At 34.4% G+C, this 12,295-nt stretch overlaps 1 protein-coding gene across 1 annotated transcript in view; it reads right to left on the reverse strand.

The window, feature by feature from the left end:
- The window catches only part of LOC125676423 (E3 ubiquitin-protein ligase rnf213-beta-like), a 357,493-nt gene that overhangs the window by 208,421 nt on the left and 136,777 nt on the right, over positions 1-12,295 (reverse strand). The window contains exon 11 of the mRNA XM_056160943.1: positions 145-368. Within this exon, the coding sequence (XP_056016918.1) occupies positions 145-368 (224 nt within the window). The remainder of the gene's footprint in view (positions 1-144; positions 369-12,295) is intronic.

A 12,295-nucleotide genomic window follows, 5' to 3' on the forward strand; every position in this document is an offset into this window, starting at 1 on the left:
TTTGGAGAATGTGAAGGGGTCCATACCAAAGCCATGTGCAACATATCCATGAACAGTGTGTGATGACCTAGGAAGTTGTCAGATTGGCATATGAAACAAAGTTATAAACCCTGACTGGTAAGACAACCGCTTGTTAGAACTTACTTGGTGTCGTCTTCATATTCATAGAATATTTCTTCTAGATTTGTTGATTTCCTTTCTTCCATATCAACTTTCAATTCCAGACTCCTGAGCAAACCAATTTTCTCTTCATCCGACAAGGTAATAGTATAAGAAGTGCAGATTGCAAGAATCCCAGCTGCGCTGATCAAATCACAGCTCCCCGATACAATATCTTGGATCTTTGGTCTCAATACTTCCTTTAATGTCTGAAAACGTATTACTTTTCAATTAGACATTCATCGTTTATTTCGTCTTTTGACTTAATGCCCGAGGAAAAATTCGTCGAGAAATTGTTATATTGATTATAATGCATTATAATACATGTATCACTCTAATGGCGCAATTGTAGTATTTAAACTAATTACATTCGTGCTATGCATCCGTATGTGGCAAATACTATTCCCCAAAATTAAGCAATTAAACATGGACGACTTTTCTATTGTATACGATATTATATTAGACCTCAGTATGAGAATTCTATGCAACGCGTAATCTGATTGGTCTAGACAGTCACGTGCCAGAGATGATAAAACTTCATATTGCCCTTCAAACATCATATATCCCCATCATATTTACCCCTTGGGCAGCCTCGTGTATTTTCCATAAATTTAAAGGCCGGCAATTGGGTATAAAAACAGCCAATCGGTGAAGATGGTGGAATATATGAATCTTCTGGTCACATTCAGATTGCAGCACTTATTTTGCAAAAATAAAGATTAAGCTGTTGTACTGAAATTTTAAAATGGATATGCTTGTTCCCCTCATAACTGTGCATATATTGGTCATATCTATTTTAGGTATAGATTATCATGAAGTTTTAATTTTGGCCTCAAAAATCTGAAGCAGGGCTAAATTTGTATTTCAAACTAGAGATTGGCAGTTTGTGGGTGTGATTATCTTTTGTTATTGTTTACACCGGATGTTGACTCACATATTGCACGAGCATGCTTGTCTAGTTCTAGATAAAAGGGATTGCACCAAAGGAAACATGTAATCAAATCACTGTATAACATGGAAAAAAAGTACTTACTCATATATCATTGTTAAATCCAGATTTTATTTTTAGTTATATTAGTTATGTATAATCACATTCCTTTAAAAAAATCGGTTAACTTTATAAAAATAACTCATTAGGACTGTTCAGTCTGATCGCTGTTTCAGAGTTTTGCAGGCTTGCTGGTACCTTTTTCTGGAATAATATCAAGCATGCAGATATTTGTCTGGTTAAGTAACAATCTCCTAGGCCAGTTGTGTAACTCCCATTGTCTCTCACCAATGATGACATATGTCCAATTGATCAACCATCACTATAAAATTACTCTCAATCTGGACTCTTACTTGTGAACATTACAATGTCAAAAGAGACAATCACAGATAGTAGGTCTCCAAATATCATAACGGACAAAGTGTTTCTTAATAATCCTTCAATGCACATGTCCTCCATTGCACAGCTACAATTTCCCCCCAAATTCTTCTCATAATTGAAAGGTACCAAGAGGAAAATCATAAGTATTAGTATATCATATATACCAATATTTTGTGTATATTATCAAACAACTACATGTTTTAAAAGACATGGATAAAACAATGATGAATTCATTTTGTAGTTCCTAGGGTGACGTTTTGTTAAAGTATAAACATATCCTTTCAGTGCCTCACAGATGGAGCAGAGTGGTAGAAAAATGCGGGAAAACTTTAGTTTATTTTGATAAATCATGTCAGTCTCCCTGCTCAAAATATCGTCTGCTACAGAGCACGTGTAGAGTCGAGCATCAGACTGCTGCTTATTCTGATAACACTGCTAAGCCCTGCCCTCATGCCATATATGCTTAATTGCTGTAGGGGTGTAAATTTTTCTAGGTTACTCTCGGTCTTTAAACTCGAGGTAGATACAAAAACAATCAAGTAAATCAGCATTCATTCAGCCCTCGGGGAATATTATTTTCGGGGGTGAATAAATCTTCATATCTCCCTCACTATCATGCAATAAATGATTGATTGATTGATTGATGTTTTCCGCCACACCCAACAATTTTTCAGTTATATGGCGGCGCCCAGTTTTTATTGGTGGAAGAGAGAACCCAGATACAATGTACCTGGGAAGAGACCACCGACCTTCCGAAAGTAAACTGGGAAACTTTCTCACTTGCCGGCGAGAGCGGGATTCGAACCCGCGCCGACAGAGGTGAGAGACCGTGTGATTTTGAGCGCGATGCTCTAATCACTCGGCCACGGAGGCCCTTTACAATAAATGTATATTATTAAATCAAGGCGGCATAAAGTCACCTAACGATATTTTAATAGGTGGGGTTGTGAGCTTGTGTTTTACATCACTTTTGTAACTTTGGTGATGTTACACAGAAAATAATCTCAATGAGTTATTACCGATTTGTGTGTAAGCTTTAATGCATATCAATCAAAGGCTTCTCATTATTATTCACCAACAAAAGAGTCATTTCTCACATGAGGTTGTCTATACAGTGGATGACACATGATTTGACATGATACGCTTATAGTTTGATAAAAATATCAACTATAACGAATTTTATATTTCAAACATACATTGAGTGTTATATTTGAAAATGCAAAGGGTAGATAACTCTTTGTAAATGTACTTAAACTGATTTATGATCCTTTATCATAAACTTGGTAATGATTATGTCGATTCTGCACCTCGCGATACATATGACATCACAATATACATTCATTGCATGATAGTGAGGGATATATTAAGATGTATTCACCCAGGAAAAATCATTTTCCCTAGAGCAACGCCCATGGGGAATGTGATTTTTGGGGGGTGAATACATCTTCATATCTTCCGAACATCCATGCAATAATTGTTTATCATACCGAGACAAAACAAGACTACAAAAATGCACTGGATATTGGAGTCTGTTAATATATACATTGTATGTAGCTGAGATCCCCATTTTATGAAGATATACATGTACCGGGTAGCAGACAGATATCTTTGTCGGGATCTGAAAAATATCACTAAATGTACTTCATTTTCAATTCATGCCCTAATATTTTTTTTATAAATGTAAATACGGGCTGACCAAGCTAATAGCAGCTTGGATTTATTTCTGTTGTTAATTATCACGAAAAAATATTCAAATATTATAACACAAATGTCTTTCTGAAAAGGTGGTCAAAATGGAAATGTCTTTTTGAAAAACTTCATTTTTCAAATGATTTAATTGCTGTTACTTTAAAATGCTACTCATGTTATTTTTAATTATTCTTCCCAACTATGTGAATGCAAGGGTGAAAGTTGTCTTGTATGTTTATAAATGTTTTGAAAAGTAATAAAAATTATTTTTTTTAAAAACATTCAAATATTACCGATGAGAGAGATATATACATTTACATCTGTATTGATGTACTTTGATGATTTATTTAACAATATATATATATTTACAAACACTTAATAAGTTCACGTGTGTATTTTTTATCTCGGAAAATTCTAGGTTAAAGGGGAAGGCAATCCAAAAAAAAAGTCCCTGTGTCACAGCAGGTGTGGCACGCTAAAGATCCCTACAGCAGGTGTGGCACGCTAATGATGCTTCGGCTGAAAATGTTCATTTCAAAATCTAAACAAAGCTATTCATTTAGTTATTGTTATTATTCTTACAAATTTTGTGGACGCGATTTCTCGGATATGCCTCGGCCGATTTTCGTAAAATATTCAGGGATTATAAACATTCACTTGAACTTGATAGGTATTATCTATTACGAAAGATATTGACGTGTTTTTTTCGATTTTTAGAGGGTCGCTTTGTCCCCAAGGGTTCTCGAAACTATTCAAGATATCGAGCTGACACTCTCAGCGATTGTAGAGCTGAATACATAGATGAGCGCAAAAAAAAAAAGATAGAGTTCACTGGGACTCAAAAAACGTCACAATTTTATACTGCATTTTGGACACATTTTCTTTAATATCTTTTTATGCAGAAATTATTTGAAAAGATATATCAGACAAACTTTATAGATAATGACAAAACCTGTTCGACGATGTCAAGTTTTAGGGACCAGCCCCTCAAATTAAGGGTTGAGAGAGGTAAAATGTATTTTCTAAATATCGTAAAAACTAAAGAGAATGAATTGTTCAGAATGTGACTCTAAACAATATGCCATAAATAAATGTTCTCTTTAGTTCCCTTTTAAGAAAGTCAGGGGATGACCCTTAAAACTGAATATCCTATATATCTTGCAAACTAAAATCATTTTGCCAAACGTATAGAATAATGACAAGACCCATTCGACCATATCAAGTTTTAGGGATCAACCCTTCAAATAAAGGTCCGAGAGGGGTCAAAAATATTTTCTAAATATCTTACAAACTACAAAGAATTCGTTAAGCATTATTGAACCAAAGTCGTTTGTTATGAAGTTTTGCAACTGCTAATGTCATCTTTGATGCCGTCTATGAAAGGTGACGATAACAAACAGTGATAAAATCTCATAACTCCTATAAGGATTACAAATTAGATAGTTGGGAAAACACGGACCCCTGGACACACCAGAGGTGGAATCAGGTGTCTAGGAGGAGTACATATCCCCTGTCGACCGGTAACACCCATCATGAGCCCTATATCCTGATCAGGTAAACGGAGTTAGCACAGCTATCTCTTACACTAAAATATTTTGAAAAGTATTATATAATATAACTTAGTCAAAATGTAATTCTAAATAATGTGCCATCTTTAAATTTCATCTTGGGTTCCCTTTTAAGGAAATCAAAGATGACCCCTAAAACTGAATATCCTATACATCTTGAAAACTAAAAATATTTCATTAAACGATATAGAACTAAAGTTGTAGATATTGACAATGCCTCTTCGACCAAATGATGGGCCAGCCCGTCAAAAAAGGGCCGAGAGGGGTCCAAAGTATTTTCTAAATATCTCAAAAACTAAAACAAAATTTGGTAAACATTATTGAAGCAAAGTTGTTTGAAAGGTGAAGATAACAAACAGTGATCAATCTCATAAGCAATACGAAATAAAGAGTCTGGCAAACACGGATTCCTGGATATACCAGAGGTGAGATCAGATGCCTAGGAGGAGTAATCATCCCCTGTCGACCGTCACACCCGCCGTGAGCCGTACAGTGTATATCTAGATCAGGTAAACGGGGTTATCTGTATTCAAAATCAGTGTGTCATTCGGCTTGAAAAGCTTCAGACAGTATTTGACCCAGTGATAGGTTGTATTGGCAAACTAGATCGTTATAACGACCATAGAATTTGCAAAATGCTGACTTTAAACGAGATTGTTGGAACCCCTGCACCATCAATTTGTTTGTCAATAGCCTGCTTCGATTTAAAACCTGACGATACGCAGAACAAGCTCTTAAGTATCGAATCAATTGAGAGATGTCAACACCACATGCTGGTGATAATGGAATATTGTAACATAAATATGGGAAGTTGACGATGGAGAAGTCGAAATCGACCCGTTTGTCATAAAGTTGAGTTGTTAGTTTGCCATTCATATCTACTTTCAATAAGATTATCTAAGTATGAAGCAGAATTGTTTTCCAACTGCTGATGCCAGCGAAATGAACATTTGTTACGTAATAAGGAATTTCAAGGGTAATAAATTATGAAACTTTGATGTCTTTTATCTCTTAAACGACAAATATTTTGTCCGTGAGTGTTATGAGAAACTAATGAAGATATCAACTTCAAACTTTCAGCGATTGTAAATGAGACACCATAGTTGCACATGGCAGCATTCAAATCTGTTTAAGGCAAAACAGTTAGAGCTCGCTAGGACTCGAAAAAAAGTCACATTTTTTACTGAATTTTTATACATATATTCTATAATATATAATAATTTGAAATGATATATAGAAGAAAAGTTGTAAATAATAACGAGACCCATTTGACGATGTCAAGTTTTAGGGGCCGAGGGGGTCAAAAGTATTTTCAAAATCTCTCAAAAACTAAAAAGAACTTGTTTAGTATTATTGAAGCGAAGCAAATTTGTTCATTTTGACGTTTTGCAATTGCTGATGTCAGCGAAATGAACATTGGTTCCGTAATAAAGGATTTCATGGGGAATAATATACGAAACTTCTATCTCTAAAACGAAAAATATTTTGTTGAGCATTATATAATATGGATTGGTCAGAATGTGACTCTAAATAATATGCCATCTTTAAATTTTGTCTGGTGCCTTCTTAAACTGAATATCCTATATATTTTTGTCAACTAAAAACATTTTCTGAAGGATTATCCAACAAAAGTTGTAGATAATGACGAAACATATTTGACCATATCAAGTTTTAAGGGACAGCTGCTCAAATAATTGACTGAGAGGGATCACAAGTATTTTCTAAATATCTCAAAATCTAAAAAAGAATTTTACAAGCATTTTTTGAATCAAACTTTTTGTGTTGACGTTTTACAATAGCTGATGTCATCAAAATGATAATTGATTGCGTGATGAGGGATTATTTAAGTGAATGATGTGGGAAATTTTGATATCCTCTATTTCTTGAATGAAAAACATTTTGTAGAGCAATATAGAAATAGATTAGTCGAAATGTGACTCTAAACAATATGCCATCTTTAAATTTTGTCTTGTGTCCCCTTTTAAGGAATTCGGGTATGACCCCTAAAACTGAATATCCTATATACCTTGGAAACTAAACATATTTTGTTAAACATTATAGAAGGTAAAGAAAAACATTGTGGATAAAGACAAGGCCAATTCAACGATATCAAAGTCTAGGTTTAAGTCCTTCAGGGGTCAAAAGTATATTTTTTCAAATAACTCAAAAACAAAAAATAATTTGATAAGCATTACAGAAGAAAAGTTTTTTTTTTATGTTGTGCAACTACTGATTTCAGCAAAATGAAAATTTATTACGTAATAAGGCATTTCGAAAGGAAAAATGTACACCACTTTGATGCTTCCTATCTCTTAAAATCTTCAAATTTTGTTTTATATCACCCTTTTAAGGAATTCATGGGATGGCCCCTAAAACTGAAGATCGTTTATACATGTATCTAGAAAACTGGAAAACTTTTTTTAAGCGTTATAGAACAAACGTTGTGAAATTCTAATTGATAGCTCCGAAATCTTCCACACTAGTTTGAATTTCTCTGCTGTTATTGGCGAAAAATCACCCAGTGACCTGGACCGGTAAATTTTCTAATGAAAATAAACACAGAAAATCGAGAGAACGATGACGTATATATGTTATGTTAAGAACCTATGGATTGAAATTTGGCATACAAGTAGTTAATCTATTCAAGGAGACCGACAAATTACACATATCGCACATAGTTTCTGGGTGGCTTTTTTCTTCTTCTGAGTAATTGAGGCATGTGGGTAGTTTTTATCTGAGTTAGAGTTAGGCCCCTTTCTACATTTTTGGTATCAGATAGTTTGGGCCCAAAACGGGCTTAGCCCCTGTGGTTATAGCAGATGCACCCGAACTTTGCCACTGTCTATGTACATATAATGAGATTATTTATGTACATATGTTAATTTTAAGACGCATCAGCCAATCAGATTAGGTGATTCAAGGTCAAAATGAATATCACCTTCGTGCATACTATATACAAAAAATTGGGAGTGATTTGATATCATAGAGGAATAATATATAATTATTTGGCTAGCATTTGACAAGAATTTTTTTTCACGTACATACAACTTATCACGTGATATCGGTAGGACAAAATATTATGATACTTTCGCCGTGGTATAACTAAAAGAACCTGTATGTTCTGACGTACGTTTTCATTGTGACGTTATATGGTGCAAAGTGCACGGAGGAACAACACTCTGTCGATTCCATCTAACCTCAGATATATGATGTTTTCAGCCATTGTACGTATACAGTGATGTAACACAACATGCTTAACATCACAGATCAACTGAAGCTACTGACAGCTCCGGCGAAATACAGTCCATTTTAAAACATATTTTTATAACACTTCCAGTGTTTGTAATTATTTCTCTTTAAGAATTATGGGGGGTCAAAATAGAGGACAGTTTTCGAAGGAAAACTCGATAAATTCATTTAAATAACATATTCTGATTACTACTTTCTAAAAGTGGAAGTTTTTCCAGGAGAGTAAGTAGACGACCGCATTGTTACATGTACATATCACTTTCCGTTATACATGTACATCTGAGGCTAGATGTAGGGTACCGGAATCTGCCGAAGTTTGTCGAATGAGAGGTACATTTATAACCACAGTTTTGGGATCGAACTCTGTGATACCATAAATGTAGAAAGGGGTCTAACTCTAACCCAAATAAAAATGTACCCCCTCGCTTCAAATACCTAAGAAAGAAAACATGTGCTATATGTGTATTTTGTTTAATTTCTTATCTGAGTTAGAGTTGTACTCCTTTTTATAATTATGGTATCACAGAATTTTGGCCCAAAACGGGCTTAGCCCCTGTGTTTATAACAGCACTTTGATTTTTCTCGGATGGCCTTAAGGTAGCGACGGATAGCAACCACATGATCAGTAGAAATTGTGTATTTTCACGTGAATTTATTTTCCGGAATTTCTTACTCCGTCATAGAGTAGTTGAAAACGCAAAACGGCTTTCCGAAAGGTATCAGGAGAACTCGTACCAAGGAGAACTCATACTCAGGTACGAGTTATCCAGGAGAAGTCGTACCCATGAATATCTGGGTATGAGTTCTCTTAGAGAAAAAACGTTGTCAATTTTTTTATAAAGATCTCGGTACGAGTTTTCCAAGAGAAAAAATCTGTGTCATTTTAAAATATAGAAATCTGAGGATGGGTACTCCTGGAGAGAAAAAACTTTTTAATGAATTAAAATCTTGGCACGAGGTATCCCGGAGATAGATTTTGATTCGAATTTATCTCAGTATGAATTGTACCATTTTAGGTATTAAAACCTCGGTGCGATTCCTCCTTGAAAACAAAACCGAGAATGGCATACATTATGTATACGTAATTTACTATGGACATGCCTTTCAAATGAATAAAAATTGTAATATACAATGATCATACTTGTTTGTTGTTGTTTTTCTTTTGAATTGCCGTTTGGCATGAGACGATTATTAGTATAATTATTGCAATTAAACACTAATTTTAAACCTCCGACATATTCTTTTTATAGCGAACCTCTATTTCCCGGTACGTGCACCTACCCATAACCCGTACCCAGATTTGTATGACAGAAATGACAAAAATTTTCTCCAGGAGAACTCGTACCCATATTTTTATTTGGTAAAATGACATGCATGTATTATTATGAGAGATAACGCAATCATTACCATAGAAAATGAAAATTATTTTCTTATGTTCAGTTATTTATAAAGAGATCTGCTTGTTTTTAGTTGATGGAATTTACATAGCGATTACTTTGTACGTACTACATGCATATATTAATCAATTGTACATACATGTTTATATTAATCAATTGTACTTATATATCTACAGATATAATTGCTTTATGAAAGCTAATCATTTTTGACCTTTGATATACCTTTGAGTTTCATTCCTTGAACATTATCATAAATGTAATCAATTGTCATATAGGAGAGGGCGATCTAAGTTTTAAGAACTTGTGTTCAATGCGTTTGTAATAACATCCAGACAATAATATATGTTCAAATCAAATAAAAATGACAAAGTTTTTCGAACTCGTACCCAGATATTGATGGGTACGACTTCTCTTGGATAACTCGTATCCGGGTACGACTTCTCTAGGATAACTCGTTCCCTGATTTCTGAGTAAGAGTTCTCCTGGGTACGATTTCTCCTGGGTACGAGTTCCGCAAAAGTCTTCCGAAAGTGTTTTGTTGCTGTGACTGACTCGCCTAGACAAAATCAGCATTATACAGCAATGTCTGTAATAATGGTAGATCAAATATTTCGTCTGTGTGGAACGTTTAGCCAAACGAAATGTTAAACCACCATGTATACATGCGCTACGTAAACAAAGTTGTTGATTGATGCATCGTAATGTCCGAGTGCTGCATGCTGCGAAATTAAATATTGTTTATGCAGTCATTAAGAGGCTACCCACAGTTTTTTCCAAGAAGAGGAATTTGGTGGATGCATTCAACTTGGACAACGAAATCTCAGTTTCGTCTTGTGAGTGAAAAAAAAATGCCATAAATTTGTATTCAACAGTTGATCTCACATTTCCTCTGCTATTTCACAACGCGATTTATAATAACATCGGTAAGTTTAAACACACGACAAAAAGTGGATGTATTATTTTATATGTATTTGTGTATTCTATGTGTGCCTAAAATATAACTCCCACCTGTACATGCAATTATAAACGGATGTTATGTATATGTATACCACATTTGTAAAAACGAGCTCTCACAAGTTTGTCTCTTTTATTATGGAAATATCGTTATTAAAATAACATACGTTGAACTACGTGTATCAAAGTAATGAAAACAAATATCTGTGTACTATGTAGGGATAGGGGGAACCGTATAGAAAGGGGGCATGTGTTGAATTATAATTGTCTGGGCTATAGTATAAAATTACTTAGAAAGTTGAATTTTCAGTGACCTAAGAAATGTATCAAACCTGGGGTTTCGTGTTTCACACAAATATGCAAGTTGACAAAACATTTTGAAAATAATGTAAATTAATCACAAGCCTGCATGTGCCCCCTCATATGCAAATTTATGTATTGTATGTATAAGTAAGATATGTATACTACATGTATATCCTTCTCTCAACACACATTTAGTTCAACAGCAAGAAAGGTACTATATTTGCTTAAGATATTTTTTTTTTCATTTTAACACCAGACAGCATTTGTAAAGACAACTTTGAGTATATCAGACATTCATCTTTTTTCAATATTTAGATGTAAAACTTATACGGTACCAATTTTGATTCACCAGATGCACATTTCGACAAATAATGTCTCTTCAGTGATGCTCAACCGAAATTTTTGAAATCCGAAATAACAATAGACTTATAAGAACTATTTTAGGGGGAAACAGAGTGCCAAAAAAATGGAGTCAAATTCGTCTAAGGATAAGAGCTATGCATGAAGAAGATAATCCTTAATTTTGAAATGAATTTTTAAATTTTACCACAGCAATTAAATATACATCCGTATTTTCAAGCTAGTAACGAAGTACTTAGCTACTGGGCTGTAGAGACCCTCGGGGACTAGCAGTCCACCAGCAGAGGCCTCGACCCTGGGGTCATAATGTAAAACTTATATGGTTGAGCATCACTGAAGAGACATTATTTGTCGAAATGCGGATCTGGTGCATCAAAATTGGTACCGATCCAACTGAAATGTTAACTGCACTTGTCTTCCTCCGAGAGGAAGCCTTTGACTAAATATCAGGGTAGCATCTGTATCTGTAATGGAAAAAAGCCCGGAAAACTGTCTGACCTATATTTAGTCACAAAGTAGGTCAAGCCAGCCAGCCAGCCAGCCAGCCAGCCAACCGGACAGACGCACATATACCTTCACAATTGGGGGAAATTACAGTTGGTTAATCCAATATGCATGCATTCTCAGTTATCCAATAGTGGGGTTTTGGTTTATTGTGAAACTACAATTAGGAATCTTAAACTCCTATCTGTGAGGGCAAGATGGGTTAGATGGAATTAGTGATCGATGGGATGTCCATGGGTCTCTTTCCATTGATATTAATTATTTATTAAAATATGAAATGGTTATTTAAACATATTTGGTTTACTATACTGTATAATTATATCAACTTCTATCAAGAAATGTGTATAAGTAAAAAATTTGGTTCAGTTATTACAGGGAATTGTATGAAAAATAACTAAATATTTAGGCAATCATTGTGAGTACAAAAAGGTCAACTGCAAGAACACACACCATATATCATTCTTAAATGGCTCATAGAAACTTCTAGTATTGTGATGTTGAATGTTCAAAGTGGTAATTTGGGAATACCTAATCATTTAAGCTATGGTAAGGTCGGTAGTTTATCTCTGCTGATGGTATCTCTTAGAATTCATTTCTGGAAGGGAGGGGGTAGGGTTGCAAAATTTGACATGGTTTCAGACTTAACCTCATTTGGTATATTTTTTATAATTCAATATTTTAGATATTACTTGATTTATTGTAAAATTGAAATAAAATCAGAAATTTTATGAACAGAATTTTTT

Source organism: Ostrea edulis, chromosome 3 (assembly GCF_947568905.1).
Source record: "Ostrea edulis chromosome 3, xbOstEdul1.1, whole genome shotgun sequence".
Lineage (NCBI taxonomy): Eukaryota > Metazoa > Mollusca > Bivalvia > Ostreida > Ostreidae > Ostrea > Ostrea edulis.